Source organism: Eubalaena glacialis, chromosome 11, assembly GCF_028564815.1.
Source record: "Eubalaena glacialis isolate mEubGla1 chromosome 11, mEubGla1.1.hap2.+ XY, whole genome shotgun sequence".
NCBI lineage: Eukaryota > Metazoa > Chordata > Mammalia > Artiodactyla > Balaenidae > Eubalaena > Eubalaena glacialis.
The window spans coordinates 34,563,899-34,586,860 of record NC_083726.1 but is presented as its reverse complement, the minus strand read 5'-3'; the positions used below and the strand labels follow the sequence as shown (position 1 = coordinate 34,586,860).

The 22,962-nt window shown below is 35.4% G+C and overlaps 1 protein-coding gene across 2 annotated transcripts in view; it reads right to left on the bottom strand.

Moving 5' to 3' along the window:
* RASSF9 (Ras association domain family member 9) overlaps nt 1-22,367 on the bottom strand; it is a 28,145-nt gene extending 5,778 nt beyond the window's left edge. Inside the window, exons 1-2 of one of the 2 annotated variants that reach the window (XM_061205121.1) lie at nt 22,328-22,367; nt 21,410-22,092 (exon numbers count right to left, since the gene is read on the bottom strand). In XM_061205121.1, the coding sequence (XP_061061104.1) occupies nt 21,410-21,456 (47 nt within the window). In that variant the 5' untranslated portion in view covers nt 21,457-22,092; nt 22,328-22,367. Of the gene's footprint in view, nt 1-21,409; nt 22,220-22,327 lie in introns of those variants that run through there. The other variant, XM_061205122.1, reaches the window with a different exon arrangement.
* Nucleotides 22,368-22,962: the final 595 nt, after the last annotated feature.

The window sequence follows — 22,962 nt, the reverse complement described above, 5'->3', positions numbered from 1 at the left end:
ATTAACAAGATTTGTGAAGATTTGCAAAATAGATATGGTGGGAACAATCCTTGATATTTTAAAATATGATTTCATCTTAACTATCACTAACTCATTTTGAATTCCGATAAATCATTTTTTTCCTACTCCCCTGTACCCTTCACTGTAATACTGCAGTATATATACATCTGACTCACATTTCTCACAAGATTGCTTCAAATATCAGATAAGTGAAAGGAAAAGAGTGCTTTGAAAATTGTGAAAAATGTACTGGCTAAATATAGGTTATTAACTCTAATGGTAAAATTACTGTTATTATTACTTAATGCAGAGAAGGGTATAGTGTTTTTAGTATTGTTATTCAGTAACTTTACTGAGCTTGCTACAGTAGTTAACAGTATTATTTTATAAATATTTTCCAACCTATCCCACAATATTTTTTCACCTGCTTTGACTAGTCAATATTTTTGCATGTACACTTCCAATATAACACAACTGTTTAGCTAATAAGAGATGTTTAGAAAGATCATTAATATAATCTTTGGATCACAGATGAGCTGAGAATGCTTTTAATCTTTCTCTGATTTATAACTCTCTGATTTTGACTGAGTGTGTTAATGAAGCATATTACACTGAAAATAAATATATACATATATTTATACATTTATCTGATTATTCTTCTACGACTATTTCATTATTCAGTTTTTGCCTTTTTAGAGTATCTTCATCAGACAAATAAGAAAATTTATATGCCAAATGAAGCTCTTCAACAACGTGTCAGCCTCACTTACAGGCACTTTTCCATATTTATTCTGAAGTAGAGTAAAAATATATGAGAATTTTTGTGAGAATTTTTGCATTTACTCTATTATCAATCAGGAACTTAAAAATATTTCTCCAGTGATAATTAGTTTTAATACCACAAAAACACACAGAATTAAGAGGAGTTGGCTAGGAATTACAAATGCAACATTCATACAATTAAATATTTCTTCAACAAACTTTCACTGAGTATGGTGCACAAAGCACTAGGGAATAAATCAACTATTTAAATCTATTTAACAATTTAAATAAATCAACTATTTAAGTCTTATCTTAAGACTTTAAGATAAAGTATTAAATAGGATATTTTGATGTCAAATTGAAGATCCCACAAAATAAGTATTTACAGAAAAAAGATTAAGTGTGAAGGCAGAGAAAAATAAAGGTAAATGGATAATATTTGGTTATCTTTATTCAGTTGTCCAGAAAGAATAAAAGGCATTGAAGTTGGGGCCCAGGAGAATAACTCAAAGAACAACATTTCTTCCTAGTATCGCAGACATTAAAGTTTAATTGAAATTTGATGTATAAAACTTATCAGGACAAATATTTCATATTGACCCCTACTTTCAAAAAAATAAGAATCAAAATAATAAATTATTAATTAAGAATAATTACATTATGAGATATGCTTCTAAAACACAGTATATGAAAACTAGCAATCTATAGGTATTTATAGAAAATATTTGGATTTCTGAGTACATCTTTCCATAGAACCTATGTTATAATTCTTTGCTTCCTAAGCCAGCCTGGAAAGTATGATACTAACACAATCTAGCTGCCATATGTAGGAGTGATTCTGAAATGCTCTTATTGCTTGACTCTCTGCAGAATCATATTCCATGCTTGGAAATCAAGAGTTACAACTCTTTCAGTTCCAAGCTATTGGTGGCACCTGTGTCTGCAAATAGTGACGCACAAGTCTCCAACAGATTGAAGGATAAAGACCTGTGAAGCTTTGGGGGCATATTGGGGGCATATCTGAATGTTGGCCCAATGCCCAAAGACTGTCCTCTGTTTCCTTTTTATTACCATTACTTATTATTTAAACTGAACACTCTCCTTATAAACCAGTTGTTCTCTACTAGGGGTGATTTTGCCCCCCAAGAGACATTTGGCAATGTGTGGGGACATTTCTTTTCACACTAGGGTCTGGGGGTGCTACTAGCATGGGCAGAGCAAAGAATGATCTAGACAAAATGTCAACAGTTGTGCTGTTGAGGAATCCTGATCCATATTTACAACAAAATATACTTTCATCACAGCTTTATCTATAGCCTTTTTTTCCTACATCTTCTGGAGAATCTATGAGTAAAATACATGAAAATAAAAATAACAAATAAGGGAGACATTTCCAATCTCAAGTAGACTAAAATAAACAATGCAAGTTGGTATTCTACTTAATGGAATGCAAATGGAACTTTTTCTCCTTTCACCCCATAGCCAATCTTTATGCTTATTATTATTAATCTGCCTAACTGGACTTCCCTCTGTTAATCCCAGAGCTGGTCCTAAGGAATACTAATATTTGCATTAAGATGCTATAGAAACTCAAATATTCAAAATAGGGTTAATTTTAGTTCAGGAAAAAACTTGCATTCACAGACTTCATTAAGAAATAGTAAATCTTTCTTCTTCATTAAGAATAGTATTTGAGTGTCTGGCCACCAGATATGGGGAATGGACAGTGGGGTGAAAAGATGTGTGAATGAAATGACATGATAGAAATGGCCAAGGCGACCAGTGCAGTGCCAGGGCGTGGTGAGGGTTGGAAGTCAGCAGAAAGGGTTTCATTATATTTCTCCCTTACTGCTTCTTCGCAGTCTATTCTGCCCTGGACAGAAGGGACAAAGACCAGAATTAGAAATGAAGATTCTGAGACACCTTGAGTTTAGGGGACGAGGAGGTCAAGATAATACCTGCAGTCTTTAGAGGACCAAAGGAAAATTCCCAGAGATAACCTTGGGAAATGAGAAAAAAAAACAACTATCAATCACCTAGTTAAGGCTGGGGGTGGTGCAGGCATGTAAGATATGCCTAGATAAGTCAGAAACAGCCTTTAAAATACCTTAGCAATAAAACTACATGGAATATAACATTTTCTTGCTTTGGTTATTCAGAAGACACTCTGGAATATAATACTGTCTTGAAGTCACCATCATTAAATAAACTGGCATGCAACACTATATTTAAAAAGTCTGGTTATTTGTGCTTTCTGATAGCTGAATGCAAAACAAGAGTTTCTATTATTCTATATTTTATCAGACTTTTGGCCAAACTAAGATATTGTCTTAGTATGTTTGTCCCATGCAGTTGAAATTAAATTAATGCTTTTCAGTCAAACTTCTCATTCCATAGGGAAGTGAGAATTGTCTCTTTAACATTTTCTTAACACATAATACAATTAACTCCCCTTGAAATTTTGATTAAGCCTCGAAACATTTTTATACTCCTCAAAAGACATACATTTATTTTACCTGATATCATCATGCAATTCAAAGCCATAGCAAGGAACACAACCAGAATTAATACAATATATGTTATTCATTTATATATCCTGTATTCTGATAAATGTAATAAAAAATTACAATACAGAGAAAAAAATACATCCTGCATAGAGATTCTGATCCAGTGGAGAACAGATTTTAATGCCTCATAATAGTCAGATTTTTCATGGAAAACATAGATGTCTGTGAAATTATAAAAACTCTTCTTAGGCAGTCTGTTCTCAAGACATCTTACCCAAATAAGTTATCACAGGGAATGAGATCCAGTCTATATAACTCTTCAGTGTATAACCCACTATATGTGACACTCATATTAAAAACATGTCAGTAAATAACACTTGGAATAGACTAACTCAACAATGCAAGGTTCAGAAATGATGATTAGGAATAGGAGCAATAAAACAGTAATAAAATAAATTTGATTTCAGTATATTTATTGTAGGCTTAAATCTAACAATACCTTGTAGAAATTCACATTGCTTTGAATAAAAGCATATAATTAATTAACGAATAAAGATGGGTGAAGATAAAGAGCAAGTTTACTAAATCACGTTCCATACCAAATGTTATAAACTGGTACATGAATTTACAAACCCAGCTCTATACCAATTATGAAGTTTAAAATACTGAGGATGCCATAAATAGTTTGGATGGTGAAGGTTTAAATTACATGTCACGACTATTTTTGAACTAAAAGATCAAACTTCTAAATTTAATAGCATCTCTTCCCAATAATCAAAATTATCACAGTACAACTACAGTGAGTTTAGGTAATAAATTACTTAGCTTCACTATTATTATGTAAGAGAAAAAATTATATTTTGTGTACTATAATTGGCTTTTAATAAGAGAAAAGGAATGACCCAAACACGGAAATTTCAAGACAGAATTTGGTAAAGATAAAAGTTTAAATAAATGATTGACAAAAAAGTTCTACATAAATCAACTGAATCCATTCTAAGTTAGTTATCCCCCAAATAAACTGTCCTTTTGAATTATGGTATACAACTTTTTATAACTGGATTCAACATTCATTTCTTAACAGAACAGTAGTTTTAGTAAATGTAAATAAATGCTGAGGGTAAAATGCTACAGAAAATAAGATGATCTCAAGGGGGGAAAGTGGCGGGGGGGATGTGTGTGTGTGATGAATTGGGAGATTGGGATTGACATCTATACACTAATATGTATAAAATGGATAACTAATAAGAAAAAAAAAGTGCATCAAAATTCATTTATAAAACTGTTCATCCAGCATTGTTTGTTATTAACAATCCAACAAGATCTACATTCATACATTGTAAAACTATTCATTTTGAAAAATTCAAATGTATGTAAAAATTATATCATTTCTGTGTAAAAACACTTATATACACATCACACATTACACATAAAATGTATTAAAAAAGAAAGAATAAATACTAAGGGAGTAAATTTTTTAAAAAAAAAAAGAAAAGAAGATGATCTTTATGTTCAGAAATGTGTCATACATAGGAAGGAGAAAAGATATGTTTAGAGAGAAAGAGATTTTAAAAATTCAAGACCATCTTAAACATTACTGGAAATCATGAGATACATTCTGTATAAATATGCTACAAAATTTAAAGAATAAAAACAAGAATAATCAAAGTTGAGTAATATTTAATAAACAATAATAAGACATAGAAGTTGACCTCAATGTCTTCAATTCATTCTCAATTCCCATAACCCTTTGAAGAAAGTCAGATTAGGTAAAAGAGCCTCAAGAGATTTCATTTGGGACAGGATGCTGATTTGGAGCTTGTCTGTAAGGAAGACCCTTTCAGATTTTTATTTAACATGATTATGTCTGGGCCTGGTAGTTGAGGAAAAGGTACTTGGAAAAAATAGTAAGGTGACTAGGGAGAAGAACAATGGAATGTGTGTAAAAGGAGACATTAGATAATAATAGCTCACATTTATTGAATGCTTAATATGTGCCAGACATTGTTCTAAGTGCTTTATACATATTAACTCATATAATTTTTGTCACAACCCTATCAGATAGGTCCTATAGTAAAATCCATTTCACGGATTAAAAAGCTGAGACACAAGAGATTAAGGACTTGTTGAATTCCACCCTCAGCTAATAAGTGGGGGAAAATAAGGATAATGTGGAACTAAGGAAAATAAGAATAATTTGGATAAATGAGTTAGAATTGAATCCACACTGAGGAACTCCCTATTGCCTAATACAATAATCAACATATTTCATTAAGTTTTATCTCTGCAAACAAGATACCAAATCTGATTCAGATGTAGTAATCTATTGAGAAAAAAAGGCTTTTGTGGCATTATGAGAAAAATATTTATTTATTTTATTCATTTGTTTATTACCTACTTCTATACATTGTCAATATGTACAGGATCGTCTATCAATACAATATTTAATGATTGACTTTCTTGGAAATCTGAAGGCTTGTCAATACACAGACTCCTAATTCTTTTACCTTTTTAAGAAACAACTATAAAATTATTTTGCAGTTTCCCTGGTAGACATCTGGATAAAAATATTGAATGCCCATTCAATTCAGATTTTTTTAAAGTATTTTATTCATCCCTGCATCTAGAGATAATTAACATTTATTTATATTTTTTCTATACATATACTTTATTTTTAGGAAGTTCTAAAGCATGATATGTTCCCTACTCATTTAAAAGCTATATTAACCTTTAAAACCTATTTTAAGTTTGTTTTGGCTATTTTATTTTTTTATTTTTTAATTTTTATTTATATATATATTTTTTAATTTATTTTATTTATTTATTTTTGGCTGCGTTGGGTCTTCGTTGCTGCGCGTGGGCTTTCTCTAGTTGCTGTGAGCGGGGGCTACTCTTCGTTGCAGTGTGCGGGCTTCTCATTGCGGTGGCTTCTCTTGTTGCGGAGCACGGGCTCTAGGTGCACAGGCTTCAGTAGTTGTGGCTCGCGGGCTGTAGAGCACAGGCTCAGTAGTTGTGGTGCACGGGCTTAGTTGCTCCGCGGCACGTGGGATCTTCCCGGACCAGGGCTTGAACCCGTGTCCCCTGCACTGGCAGGCGGATTCTTAACCACTGCGCCACCAGGGAAGTCCCCTGTTTTGGCTATTTTCTGTACTTAAAAATTGATCACCTTAGGCACCCTGAAGGCATTTGATGTAAACCAAATATACTATTGACGGGATTCAAGACATGATACCCCAAAATATGGCACCTTGGTATACTGAATATGGTAAGCTGAAGGTGTTTTAGAAAATGGGAGAAACAGGGAGTTCACTTGGACTTTCCACCCAAGCCTCTCCCCTGAAACAGGTCCTAACACCCTCACTTGAGAGATGCCCTTCCCATACCTGAAGGAAAGGAGCATCCTTATCTCTGAAGACAAAGGGATGAGAAGAATCCAAACAAACAGGCCCTGCTAAATTTCTCCCAGTTTACTATGCTTACTTCATATTCTTTGACCTACCTACCACACATCTCCATGAATGTCCACTCTTCACTAAACGTAGCATAAGACAACACAGGATTAACCATTTCTTTAGGTCTTCATTTCCTTAGGAAGGCTCCTATGTCATGCGAAACTTACATTAAATCAACTTGAATGCTTTTCTCCTGTTAGTCTGTTTTGGTCGGTTTAATTTTCAGAGCCAGTCAGGGACCTTAAGAGCGTCAAGGAAAACTTTATTCCTCTACACTATGCATAAAATTTAAAAAAAAAAAACAATATTAAGTGACAATTTTGATTCTTTCTGTAAAGTACACACACACAGACACACACAAAATAAAGTTTAAGCAAAATTAAAATTAATGAAGCAGGCAAATGGTGAAGAAACTCTCTGGCCCACAAGCTAACTCAACTCTGGTTATTTTACACAGAGTATGGCACATGCCCTCTGAAGTAACATTTTTTGAGATCACAGTACTGCAGTCTCAGGAAGATAATCACAGGGTGTGTCAGCCACAAATAATACAAGTCTTTTCTTAGGTCGCTATGAAAATTTGGATCACTGTTTTGATAGATGAAGCATGAAAATAGTGCTATCAAATAATTTTCACTAAACACAGACTATTAACATTTTATTTAAAAAGTTTTAAAATTGGAGTCCTTCAGAAAATTAATCACTCTATGAAAAATTGGGGCAGTCAAAAATTAAAACTACCTTGAAAATTAAAATTTTATACATACATACGCATAGAAAAAAATCGCTAGTTTTATGCTCTACTAACACCAGTTTAATTTTCTAGGGAGTAATAATATAAGCCAGTCACGTAGGACAAGAAAAACCCTAGACATTCCATACCTTCAGGGTGGCTATAATACTGTACATAATCCCCATAAACAGAGAAAAGGGAAGGGAATATGTAAAGAATGTGTATTGGGGACTATTGGGGGTTAAGTAAACTAAGCTCATAGTTGAGATTCCAGAAATTGATTATACTCAAAATGTAAATATTTAACATGTAGTATTTACTAGATGAAATGCTGAGAAAATATCTAATCTCATTGGAAATTCTAGGGCTAACTTCCAAGTGTTACCTGTGCCTAGCAAATACCTAAAGTTTCCTTATTGATTTATACTTTGTAAAGAAATATTTCATAATAACAAAGCATATTTATTAAAGGAAAGTTACCTAGCCTGAATATTTAGTTTAATGATAGCTGTAGTTATGTCAACTACTAACATTCATTTTTCTTTTGGCAGCTAAGCCCGTAATTGGTTTTGCCTTCTTAGTGGAAGCTATTTCCTAATGATGGTGACTTTCAGCTTGTACCTGCCTGCAGCCACCTACTCTTCCCTCTCTAAATGTATTCTGAAATATGTTGGCAGATTTGAATGGCACTAGAAATATGTAAGAATTTGAATTATCCAGTAGGATAGCTGAAAATACAAGATGACCTCCTTTATCCCTGATTTCCATGTTCTGAACATACTCTATAATAAACAGTAATAAACTGTGACTTCCAGTTGGAAGCTTCATCAAAAATAATCAGCTCTTCATATTAGTCACAAATCAATTACCTAAAGAGCAACAAAAAATTAATAACTTTTAGAAACAAGAATATACCAGGGCCTATCATGCCATTTTGTTAAGGAAAAGGAGCTACTTGAAAACATCACTGATAAGAGAAAAATACTGGTCATCTACATCAAAAGTATCTTACATCTATTTACTTTCCCAAAGTTTTTAACTCTTTAATATGCTCTGAATTTCACTGCTTTCACCTCCTCTAGGACTTTGCTTCATAATTTATCCCTTCTTAAACTCCTTTTATCTTCTACCTTTACTTCTGGGCCTTCCTACTACCAGGTCGCATTATAACAACCATCATTTGACTACATACACACCTCAACTATCTTTCCTTCACAAACTCAAATAATAACCCACAGTCAAGACTTTCTCTAGTTTACCTCTTTCCAGGAACAACCACCATAAACTGACTTCCACCCCCCCACAGACACCCACAACAGAAATATTTCTTCCTAGGTTTATCAGAGAGCTAACCTCCAAACCCAAGTGCCATTTTTGGAACTGATCTGCCTCGACCTCTTTGTAATATTATGCATTGTGACCTTTTCCTCCCATTCTTGCAGCAGTCCATTCCTTGACTTCTTGATTTCACTCTCCGTGGCTCTTCCTTTCCCTTTCTAGCTTCTTCTCAGTTCCGACATGGGCCTTGCTTCCTCTGTATATTCAGTAAATGTAGGTGTCATGCAGGGGTGGCCACAAATTCTGTGTAGCTCCTTCCATTGAGAGATGGAGTCTATTTCTTTTTGCTCGACTAGACCTTGGGGCTAAGTATGGCCAATAGAATATGGTAAAAACCATGTGTGCAAGTCCTAGAGTCCAGGCTTCAAGAAATCTTGCAGCTTCTGCCTTCTTCCTCCTGTAATGCAGTCCTGAGACTGCTGTTTGATGAAAAAGCTTGAAAGACCACATCAAGAGAGAGAGAGACCCAGCCATCTCAGTTGTCCCATCAGAACCTAACCCTTGACTAACCCACTGCTCATGAGATAGCCAAAGTAAAACTCAGAAGAACCACCCCAGTTTACTCAGAAAATCATAGCAAACAATACATTGTTGTTTTCAGCCACTAATTTTTATGATGTCTTATTGCCAGTAAGTGATAACTGATACAACAGGCATCCTGCAGGTTTCTATGACTCATTTCTTGTCTCATTATATACACCTTATGGGTGACTGTAATATCACCCACAACTTTATCAACCAATTGAATGATGATAGCTCCCAAATTTACTTATTTTTTCCCTTGAGCTCTAGACCAATATTCCAAACTTTGTTTTTACATGTTGATTTGATCTTTATGTTACTCACAGCCACCTCAAATTTGGCCCGTCAAAACTAATTCACCATCCTGTCCTCTCATATCTCAAACTATTCCACCTCTTGATTTCCCATCCTACTGAATGTAATCACTATCTCCCCACCCTTTCTCTCAAGTTTGAAAACTGGGAGTCTTCCTAGATTCCTTTGTCTATCTCATTCCCCTTTAACAACCAAGCCCCCATGTCTGTTTTACTCTTTCTCCCAAATGTCTCAAATATGCGCCCTCCTATCTATCACCACTACTACGATTCGGACACCTTCCAGTCTTACAATAAGTTACTGTAGTAAGTTAGGACATATTATATTATGATAAACTCCTGCCCACTTCACATTTGTGCTCCATAATATTGTCAGGCTTCCCTTTTTAAACTGCAAATCTAGTTGTGTACCTTCCTTGTTTAAAATCTTTAAATGGTTTCCAAGTCCTGCATTTTCAATTTGTTTACCTTTCTTCCTCTCCCTCATCACCCCTCCCCTCTCTGTCTCTGTCTCTCTCTTACTGTCTCTTCTGTTCTCTGTTTCTCTCCTGCCTGTTCCTAGAATTCCTTCCATGATCTGATTCCTCCAACTCATAGCCAAGCACTCTGTAATAGACACCTTGAGCTAGCTATTCCTAACATCTTGCTGATCTTTGACAGATCTAATGTGAGGGCAACTGGCTGTCACTGTAACATCTATCACCCTATGAATTGCTAGACTGGATTGAACTGTATCTGCCATGCTTTTATTTTTCACTCTGGGCTTTTCCATAACCTATTTCCTTGGCTTGAAACACCTTTTTTTCCCCTTTCTTCATCTAACTCTTACTCTGTTTCAAATGTTGCTTCCTCTAGGAAAATTCCCTTATCATCTCTGAATAACCCCGTTCCCACCACTCCAGATGGAAGTGGATGCCCATTCTTGATGCTTCTACAAAACCCGTTGTACATTGAGTGGTAGCATTTTCTACCTTCGTTTTTTGCTAGTTTGCCAGTCAGGTCCTGGACTAACTCTTTCATCTTTGAAGCCTGAGAGCATAAGACAATAAATGTTAAATGTTCTTTTATTTTTTGGAGCATGAGAGGAGGAAGGGGGTTGTGGGGGAGGTATATAAAGGGAATTTTTCAGTCAACTAGGGCCTGGTGGTTACAACTATCCCACCATATATTTTTGTAAATAAAATTTTGTTTAAATACAGTCATGCTCATTTAATTATGTACTGCCTGTGTCTGTTTTCACACCACACTGACAGAGTTGAGTGGTTGAGACAGTGACATTATGGCTGGAATAACCTAAATATTTATCATGAGGCCTTTTACACAAAAAGTTTGCCAACTCTTGACCTAGATGATTTACCTGCACCAAAAATCTAGATTTTGTTTATTTAAATACTAAAATATTATTTGAACTCCAATATCTATACAATAGTTCTGTGTATTATTCTTTAGGGGACAAGAAAGTAAAAATAATGTGGTCTTTAAACAGAAGAATGTATGATCTCATGGAAGTCACGGCCTTGTTTGGAAGTAATTTCAACCAAAGGCAATGACTGAAGGCTCACTAAGAGGATGGCTGTGAAATGCTTCATGGAGAATGAGTGGGTTTAACATAGGATTAGTCAGCGTGAAGGCCTTGGCTGGGAAACCAGTGTGTGTTGCCTTTAAAGTCCCATTCCAGGTGCAGTGTGTTCCATATTAATCAGTCCCATATGGATGTCAGGAGGGATAGCAGTAGGTTGGATGAAAGGCTGCTTTCACAGTGCAGTGTGTCCAAACACCAGGTGTTTGGAGGTGGAATATGTGGAAACATTCAAGTGACACCTTGAATTTTTTTACTCTTCACCCTGATGTTCTTCCCTCCCCCGAATTACCCTTGCCATTTTTTCTGTTCTCTATGATAATGCAACTATATTCCTATTTACTCAGACCCCAAATTGTAGTTATCATTGAATCTTTTTTTCCATCCTGATACTTTCTATTGTCCCCATACACTCAGTTTTGAATTCCTATAAATTCCGCCACTATAGTGACTCTTATAACTGTAATCTCTATCTGAAATTTCTTGTTCATTTATTGTTTGCTTGCTGTCTGCCTGTCCACCACTGTACTATAAGCTCAATGAGAATAGAGACCTTGACTGCCTTTCTCATTGTTGTATCCCCAGCACCTAGAATAACATGTAGCACACATTATAAGGTAAATAACTATTTTTTGTTGAATACATGGACTTTATTATGATACTTTAAAATGCCTGCCTTGTATTTTAATTATTTTTGTATGTCTGTGTGTCTACTAATCAACAAGTTCCTTAAAGTATGGTCCATATCTGATTCACATTTAATCTTAATAATGCCCTCAAATATGAGGTTCATTTGATATTTCTGAATTTTTAAAAATCATCAAATAACCATTATCTTGAGTCCCAAAAAAGGGAAATATATACAAGTAGATGCCTAACCTGATAGAGCGGGATAGTTTAGAATGTTTTGTTTTTAGATGCTAAGGTAGATAAGAAAGCAATACTATAATATGCTCAGACTATGTAAAGCATTATATAGCACAAGCTGCCATTTTACTTAATTCTCTAAACTGTGATTACAGCAAGGTCTCCTAACTAAAAGTAGAACCACTCAAAACGATCATTTAAAAAAAAATAACTTAGTCTAAGTTTCATGCCGCTTATTAATAATTCTAGGAAAATGTTCTTTGACTTTCACTACTAAAGTAAAAGAACAAGCAGTCAAGAAATTAAAGCTAATACTTTGTGGTCCACTGCTGTAAAGTGCCTGACTTCCTGTGCTCTTAAAAAATATGAAATCTCAAAGGTCCAGTATAGCTTCGTAAGTGCTTTTTCTAATTGCACACAACTCTTTTCTTCATATGAGACTGTAGTTATTGTATGTCTACTCCATGAAGACATCCATGGTTTTTCAATAGCACTTCTCATAGGTTCCACACAAATGTAATTATATGCAGAGCTAAAAATAGGTATCTTCAGTTTCTACTATTGAGGACTGTGGTCTCCCCCAAACTGATGTGCTGCTGCTAGACCTTAAAGTACTCTCAGTTAACCATAACTGCAGGGAATTCCAGAAGGATTGACAAATGTCAGAGTAAATGAGGAGCATTAGAGTAACCAAAGATATTGGAGATGGCTGTAAAATGTCTTAGTCATTGGTTGAGAACAACAAGCATACACTGTGCAGTACATCAATAAACCCCAGACACAAAATTCCTACTGATTATATACCATCATTAGTAAGAATAAAAATTTGTTGAAACTGGACCACTATCTGCATTAGTGGAATTACCATTTAAAAGATCCACAAAATAGTAGAATAACTTAATTCTATAAGCTGATACACTGACTAGTTTAATATGATTATTAGAACAAATAGCAGTCAATTACAGTTGACTGTAAGTCAATTACTGTTATATAAACACATCCTTAACATTTTTTTCAATTGTAAAATACTGTTTTCACCAACCAAGCAAGATTCTGGATTCTCACCAGACTGACCATATTACTGCCTGCTTCCTGAATTCTTTTCTTTTGATTATCCTGAATCATTCTCAGCTTTGTGTGCTTCAGCCCCTCCTACATCTTTCTGTACACCTTGTTGTGTTCCCTTCTCTTGTCCAAGCCTGTCACCTAACTGTGGAAATTTCATAAACACTATCTAATGTGATGATGCTCCATTTATTTTTCTTTATCTCCATTCACTTCTCTCTTATATACTTCTACTTAGAGTCAATCAAAAACATTTAGTGAGCACCTACTCTATAGAGGAACAGCCTTCCTAAGAGATTATACTTTCATTTTATAAATTGTATTATAAAGATAACTTTATTTACCCTGTCAACGATAGTTTCCCATGGAAGAGTGATTTTTTTAAAAAGTTCATGCATGAGATACTAAACTATAGTGCTCTTTTCTCAATTAGGAGTTTAATCCCTTAGGAATGAGGTGGTGTCTTTGCATGTTTGGTATAATACAAAACACAGAGTTTACCAGTCCTAAAGAAATAAAATAAAAAGATAGCTACTCCTAACATTCTTATATTTGTATTACTAAACTTAAAATTGTGCTTAGCAAACACTCAGTAATTCTTAGATATTATAATTTATAAACTAATCGTATCTCTTTATAATTGGAAATAAACACATTTGACTTTTACCGTAATGGTACCTTTCCTGGTGAAGGTTATGTGGCAATGCATCAGGTTTAGGTAAAATAAAATTACAAAAAAAATCCTTCCTTCAATTCTATTTTTAAAAGTTTTCTTGAAAAAAAACAGGACAAGAGAATTAAATTCTACTCTGCAGAGGGAATTTTAAAACCACAGAAGCTTAGAGATGAAAGGGACCTTAAGTATCCAATTCAATCTCTCATATTATTAGACAAAGATAACACTAAAATATTCAAATTATGTATCCTTTGTTCTTATCAAAAGTCCACAAAGACACATAAGGAACTGTCTCTTAAACTATGCTATGCATTGCAAAATCATTAATAGTCTCATAATTTTGCTCAGATGTGGTGTGAGGATTAAACATAAAAGCTGTCAGAATTGAAATATTTCATCAAGATCCAAGGATAGTATTGCACAACATTTATAGACTCGTTTCTAATTATATTCAGTCATTTATAATGTATCTCTTTGTATCTAGGGAGGAAAAGAGATCAGTGATGATCAGGAAAAGAGAACAGAAGCTCTAGTGAGTCAAGGTTGAGATCTTGAAGCCCCTAATGTCATGTTTAGGTGTTAAAAACTTAGATATACTTCATAACATATTTAATCCAAGAGGCCTGAACAAGGAGTGAATATTTACTGAGCTTTTATTATGCCCTAGCACCATGCTAAATTTTTATATATAATCAGATTTAATCCAAATTCTTGATGGTTTAGGATTAACTCTATTTTAGAGATGAGAAAACTAAATACTAAATAGGCCATACAGAGTAATGGTTAAGAGCATGGATTCGAATTCTGTCTCTGCCACTTATTAACTGTTGCACTGCTCTGGGTCTTAATTGGCTTACATGTGAAATAGGGGAACTAGTAGTACCTTCTTCAGAGTGTAATTTTAAGTATTATGTAAATTACTTAGACCAGTGCACATAGTAAGTGTTATAAGAAGTATTAGCAGAGGTGGATTTACCCTGAAGCTAATGAAGTTTAAGCATAAGGGCTTCCTCATTTGCACACATTCCGAGGCCCCATAACGACCTTAGTGATATTATTAATCAGAACTTTAAAGAGCAACTTAAAGAGCAACCCCTTAAATTGTCAAACTTAAATTTGCCTTTGCTTGTTGTTATTATTGTTATTGTCGTGTTAGAAAGATGAAATATTTGCCCCAGTGCATACAACTAGTAATGGCAAATCTGAGATATGACCGAAAGTCTAGGTGACTAAAGAGCTGGAGTTCTTAACTAAGATAATTTTCTGCCTGTTTCTAGCATTTTCCCTTTGTCTTATAACTGTAATTATCTTGTAGAAAGAGCATAAATCCTCCTTTCGTGTGAGAAAATAAGTATTTCCCCAATTGTATTTCCCTTTTACCTCCAAAGGAGGAGGAAATGTTCCACATTCAACCGTGCGGTCTATAGTAGCCAACTACCATCATCCACCAAACCTCACTCACATACATATATGGTTGCATTCAAGGAGCATGAAAGGAAGTGAGAGCATCCCTAGAGAAGAATGAGTTACCCTGCACCTTGGTTTGTTCTCTACCAGAAGTCCAGTAAAGTCTCTTACAGCATCTATTTCTCAAATATGGCCCTTAACCATTTGAAAGCAAGGAGTTAAGCCTAGAAGCAGGGATGATGAGAGATCAACCTTGAATTTATGGATTCATTCTTTAACTTACCCATGAATCCATTCACCACAAATGTACTGATTTACTACTCTGACACAAGTGCTTTATGGGGACCAGCTGTATTTGGAGAGTATATGTTGAATTCATTTATTCAATCAACAAATATTTATTGAGCACCTACTCACTGTTTATCTAGAAAGAAACAAGATAGATGAGGTCTCTGATCTCACTGAGTGTATACTCAATTTTTTTATAGATATCTTAAGTCCCTTTACTTATAAAAACAGAGTGCATTCTAGCCTGCAGATATAAACCTTTGAGAATAATTTGCCTTGTTTGTCAGCATATTTAATACCCATTGCTCATTTTTATTCTTGAAATATTTTTCTTATCACTGCCAATGCTAAATGTCTCCCCAAGGCTCTATTCCATTCATGTAAGTAATTACTTTGCTGTCGGGTGACCATTCACATTACTAATCGCTTTAAATTACTATCAACAGATATGCAAACTTTCTCTAGAAGGTGTAGCCTTACAACAGGCTCCACAATAATTGAATCACAATCTATTTTAAAAAACCAAATAATTGACTCTTAAGAAATAAATGTTGTATGTGTTATGTGTGTTTTGCCAAAGGGGTGTCTTTTAAAACTCCTAAGCAAGTATACATGAAAGAACATTAGCACACAGAAGTATGCTGAACTTTTTCCTTTCACATGTACTCGGTGCAGATGGCATGTTGCCTTATTTTAGAAAGCCAATATGCTAGGGACAAAGAGATCTCTTGTCAAGGACTGGAATACACATTCACCTGGAAGAGGTAAACTCATACTCCTACTTCAACTTTCTTTCATTTTTGGAACTAAAATCAAAAGAAGAGAGCCATACTTCTGTGAATTACCTAGAGCCATTATCAGATCTCCCAAACTACATACCAATCAAATAACATCAAAACTTTCGAAGTTATACAGTCCAGCTAATAAAGAGGCTATGTAAATAAAATTGTTAACCAGCTATAAACTTTTAAAAACTTTTAAAAAATCCTTAAGATTTTCACCTTGACAGGCTTCACGAATTGATACGGTACATAATAAAACATCTTATGTAGTGGATTTTAAGTTGGGTTATAGTTTTTTTGAGTAACAATTCAAGATCTAACCTAGAGCTCAGTTTCACCGCTGCCACTGCTCTCAGGATATTTTTGCCAGGGATAGAGCATTCCAATCATTGTTCCTAATGCGCTGTCTGCTGTCAAGTAATAACTACTTAAGTTACTAGGTATCATCAGGGGAAATCTCTTTCAGGAACACCTGGGAACTAAAAAGATGTAGGTACTCAAATATCCAGCATTTCTCAAGCCAATTTCAGGGCCCTTTCAAATATTTATTGGAGGTTAGACAAAACAGTACAAGATAATTTCCTGTTCTGCAGAATTCATAAATTACCATACTTCTAATTACAAAAAGAAAACATCCAGCTTGCCAGCAACTTCTACCATGACCACAAAACTCAATTCTTCCTTCTGATGAAGTAACTGTGGCATGAGGTGCTTAAGAGAGCAATATGAGAAACCTGGTTTTAAAAAATTTGGTTAGATATGTTCTAATTCATTCAAAAGCAAATTTTAATGCAGATTTTATGTGTCAATTATACAACAATAGAGCTGTGTTATTTACTTCTAATAATTTTATTACAAATATATTTTTTGGAGACTTTTTTGATTTCAAGTTGATATTAGGACAATGCTTGTTATCACCTGTGATATAGGTATAGGAAAAGCTAAAAGAAAGCCAAGAGCTGACTGAATGGTACCTAACAATAATTATAAGGCCTTATTCACTAAATTAGATCCTTTCATATTCATTGTTATTATCAATGAATCACCTGAAAGAACAATTTTAATTTTATATTTCCAACAAACATATGAAACACTGCTTTACTCTGGCAATTTTTTGCTCCTAGCAAGGTTTGGTAAAAAGTCCAACCAATTTTCTGCCCTCAAATTTTATTAATTAAAACACCAAGGAATCATAACTCACAACCAAGTATCCCCAAAATCTTTAAAGTGACATTCCACTTTTCTGAACTTATTTTTAAAAACGTTGCTGATTGCTATTTAGAAGCATTAGCTTTTATAGCAATCATTGTTTTGAAAATAGAACCTACAGATGGAACTTATGTGAATACTTGAATATGTTAATAATCTAAATTCAATTGTTGAATGACCATATGAATGTCAAGTAAATTCATGCTTCATTATTTGCTTCTTTGGGTTTTCTATGAGAAACAAAAGCCACCTAGTGACTTTTAGAAAATATTTTCAGATACTTGAATAGCTTATTGAAAAGAAAATATCTAGACTCTCCAACATTTTTATTCTTCATGTGAACAAAAAGTTGCTTAAGAAGGTAGTTATCAATCTTTGGGATTCAGTCACAGAGCATTTTATTATTATGGAACCAAAGTAAACAATCCATCTCCTGAGAACAAAAGGTCTTCTGAAAATTGTGCTCTTCCTATTAAATGTTATGACAATTAGAAAACTTTAAAAAAATAATTCTGACTGTAAGCATAAAGATTTTAGATTGGCTCCATTTCTTTTATTTGCATGAAAGTTAGAAACGAAAAGCATCAGGGCGGGGGTGGATGGGATGAATTGGGAGATTGGGATTAACATATATACACTAATATGTATAAAATAGATAACTAATAAGAACCTGCTGTATAGCACAGGGAACTCCACTTCGCTGTACAGTAGAAACTAACACAACATTGTAAAACAACTATACCCCAATAATAACTTAAAAAAAAGAAATGAAAAGCATAAAATGTTTGTGTGTCCAAATAAAATCATTTTGTGACCAAGTATTATTTTCAGATTTCCTGAAGACTGGTTTCCAGATTTTTAAATCGAATGATTCTTAACATTTAGAAAATATTTTCTGGTAGGGTAGGATTAGCTTGGTGTCCAAATCCATATAATTATTTGTCCATCTCCCTGGTTTTTGGATTTTATCAAATATCAACCAATCCTTTATAAAGTATTCACTTTTATATAATACCAGCTGATCTCAGATGATGACTAGAGAATAAAATGATTACTGTGTTTTTGATTTGAGCACAAATTATAATTTTAGTTTATAAAATTATATAAACAACTGTATTATATACATCCATCACATACCAGGCACTGTCCTGGGAATTAGAACACAATGGGGACTAGACAGATATGGCCCTGCCCTCTTTAACCTTTACAGTGTGTGTTTTCTAAAAGCTTTTTATGCCTCATACTTTGAAGTTTCATTTGTTTTCCATCTGTCTCTAAAACTCTCAAATATCCATGTATTATGAGACTATTTACAGAGGTACCTTAGGAGGTTCAATCTTGGGTGATTAAATATTCTAAGAGTGAACAAAACTGAAAAGACAGAACAGGATGCAGAAAAGTTCAATAAACTTTCTCAAAATTTTATGATCTCAAAATCCTAATATTCCCTCGAAAAATCCTCATTTTTTTCCTGCTGACAAAGATACAATTATGTTCAAGTTGTTCTTTTAACTGTATAAATGTTATATCACAATGTATACAAAAATATTGCTCAAATTTTTCCTTTACATTCTACAAGGAATTTTATACTATATATTTGAAGAATGCATTGGCTGTTATCAGATAACTGTTTTATCATCAATCGAAGAATGAATCTATCAAAGGATGAATCACTTGTCATTTAAGGAAAGTTATTTGGTTTCTATATTTTGGAGTGGAATTATTTAAATCATTATGGAGCCCAGGAAATGAAATTGATAAACTTAATCATGTAACTGAGTTTCATCTGTAGTTTCACCTTTGTGAAGGTGCAAAAACAAAACAGACAAAACAAAAATATCTCATCTATATCAAAACTTAACCTTGAAAAAAACAAATATACATTAATTCTATTTCAACACACCATGTGGCTTATTTACTGCTTAGTTTGAAATACCCATATTTTTATGTCCCTAGCCACCCCTGTGGTTTAAGCGTACCTTAAGGATTGGAAAAATACAAATCTTTAAAGGGAGGCACTCAGTTATTACAGCAACTCATGCACAGCCTCACTATTACCACTTTCGCCAAAACACATGTTCATAAAAAAACATCACCTTCAGGAAGCACCATTCCATTTTCTCAGAGCAACTTAAAATACTATTAAGCTCCCCATCTTTTATTGTTTCCTTCCACTTTTTCCTAATTTTGCATAGAAAAAATATTAAAAAATGTTTGTATACTCACCTCCCTGAACGAAAGCTAGTTTTATGGGTAGAGTAGATTTTGCAGTGGCAAATTAAGGCAACAAAAGTGGCCATGTGAGGGAAACTCACAGGGGTGCATGCAGTTTTATTGCACTGTTATTTGGCGTACCAATGACAGAATTCTTGAATTAGTTAACACACACACACACACACAAATACACAACAACTCTGAACTACAGGGATAGTATTCAGAAAGATCACTATGCCAAAAACATAACTTGTTTTGTAATACCATGAACTTTCCTGAAGTAATTTTTTATATATTTTTACAGCATTTAAACAAACACACTTCAAAAATGATGCTACTGAAAAATCCTTTGAAAAGTAGGAAGGATTTTCTTTTGGTAAGGGGAGTTGTCTGAAATATTTTTTAATGCATCGACACTACGAAAACACAAGCCTATTTTTGATAACTATCACTACCATATTTTTTAATACTACCCAGACATATTTCTTTATTTTAACATACACACAGTTTCATTAATTATCATAAATACCATATTTGTGGCATATCAAATTATTAGAAAATAAAACAGGTTCAGAAAGTTTGATAGTATTGATTATTGCTGCTTTCGTTTCTTAAGCTAGTCAACTAAATCATAAAGACTTTGGAATGAGGTAATAACAGAATTTTTCAAGTAGACATTCATGCCCAAAATAAAGTCTGGAGATTTACTTTAAAGTTGTACCACTATATTGTCATGCAGACCCTCTAAAATAATTGTATCATTTCCTACCTTGTAATTGTATGCTTTTAAATTGACACTAAGTAAATTATGACAAGTACAAACAGGTGTGATTGAGAGAAGAGTTGTGGAAAAGCCCTTATGCCAAAATAAATATGTTTTAAAAGTAAAGCCCGTGTCTACATTTATCCTCACATTTTTTTAGGCATAAAAATGTAGCACTTGAGTTAATAAAATATTTAATAGGACTGATACACACATACTGACTCAAGAAAAATCTGTGTGTGTGTGTGAAATATGTTTATTTACACAATGGGCATTGCCGGCTTGAAAACAGCAAATCAAATCAAAGTAAAATAGTAATAATAAGGATTAAGAAGGACAGCTGTTTGAATCCTTTTTTTAGTGCCTAAAATCACCTAAATTTCTCAAAGATTTTTGAAAGAATGAGTTCACAAAAAGTTTCTCTACAGAGTATTTTCACTTTGGAAACTTTCCAGGTTTTAGGAACGCCCCACTCAAAAAGGGAGGCAAAGCATTGTTTCCGGATTGTATCAGCAGCTCTGTTTTTCTGTTCTAATTAGTGGCTAATAAATTCTAGTTATATCTTCATCAAAATGTTAACTCTTCTTATAATATACTAAAATTCTGTCTAAAGCAAAATAAAACTTGCCATCCCACTACTCTCAAATAGGCAAGGCAACAAACACGAAGAGGGTGATGCTAGTGGTGGAAACCAGAAGTGGCCAAAGGGAGAAAAAAGGAGTCAAAATAATCATCCTTTATTTTCAGAGATCCTTGAACTGGTCACTGCAATCATTGTTACTGGAACAGTATCCTCACCAGTTGAGTGTACCTACTAGCCCTTAACTCCCTAGAGCTTTGTTCCCCAGGAGCAATTTTTATCAGAATCTAACTGCAACAAAACACATACTTTCACAACAGAAGCTCCCGAATACACACACGCTGGACTTACCTGTTTTTATGCCGAGTCTTTAGCAAGTTTCTTCCAAAGGGAGCCATGGTCCGCCAGGCCAGCGAACAGCAAAGACAGTATCTCAAAGTTCTCTGGGGATGGGGGTGGGGATGGGGGGATATCTGGATTTCTAGGGTGAAGGGAAGAGACCTGGAAGCTTCCTCTTCACCTCCTCAGATGCTCCTGGCTTTCAGCTCATTGGTAGCCGCCTGAAGGGAGCTGCTGGAAGTTGTGCAACTGTTGCTTAACTTTGAACTGCGGGATTGCTGTGGCTGCTGCACCTTTGGAGACCTGCCCAGCTTCAGCCTCGAAGAAGGCGTTTGGAGGCAGGAAAAGGAAAAGAAAAAAAAAAAAAAGAGAGAGAGAGAGAGCGAGAGGAAGGGAGGAGGACTCTATTGTGTTCTATAGTTATTTGCAGACTTGTTAAAAGAGCTGCCACCCCACAGGCATGGCAATACCCACGGAATGGGAATTTCACTCGCTTTGGAAACCCCCCTCTCCCGCTCTCCACGCCCAACCACACAGGGTGAAGTGAACACACATAAAAGATTTAAAAGTAAATACCTCCACCTCCCATCCAGCTCGTCTGTGAAAAGTAATCTGACCGAGGCAAGCAGGAGTCAGGGCCAAGAAGTCTTTGCCCAGCGGTTCCACACAAAACTCCCCCGCCCGGGGTGTCAGTGCTGTAACATACATCGAGGAGCGAAGCTAGAGGCTGGATCAAGGGGGGCTCACAGACCCCTGAGGAATCTGAGCCCCCGAGTTTCCCCCAACTCCGTCCCTCCACTCTTCAAGGTCATCTTCCAAAAGTTGGAGGACCTGAAGGACCAAAGGGCTCCAGGGCTGAATGATCACAGCACTGGCCCAGGAACCAGCCAGGGTTTGGGGCCCCGACCCCGCCCCATCTTTGGCACTTACTGGCCCTTTTAGACCACGGGAGTTTGAAAGAAGAGCCAACTGTTTGCTCTCGCCCCTCGAGTAGTAAATTGAGAAAGGGAGGACTCAGGGAACTGAAGTGTGCAGTGCAGGTCGAGGGGCTGGCTGACATCACCTAGTCTCACGTGAGCTCGAACCCTGGCCCACTGCAGCCCCGGCAGAGCTGGGCGAGCGCACGCGGATGCGGGCGGCAGCGAGCAGCGCGGGAGGGGCTCCCCTGCACCGCGACGCCGTGGGAAAGCGCTGACCAGGGGCGAGGCCCTGCAGAAACTTCCCAAGACATTTTTTCTAGGATTCCGTTTCCACCCTCCCTCCTCCGACTCCCCTCTTTTCTGGCCCCCGCCCCAACTCCTGCCCGCCCCCAGCCCTGCCGCGCTTCTAGTCTTGGGCTTCCGTAGCAGAGGGAGGGAGGGAAAAGAAACTGTGGCTTCACTCTAATACCACTTCAGGCTAGGGGATATCTGGACCACTAGAAACATGAAAGGCTCAGACTTGCTTTGGGAGCACACCCTCCACCCTCAACAAAAGCAAGCAAAAAAAGTGATCTCAAAGGTTTCTATAATTTTTATATGTCCTGATTTATGCAGAATTATACAGAGCTCAAAAAAATCATTTTC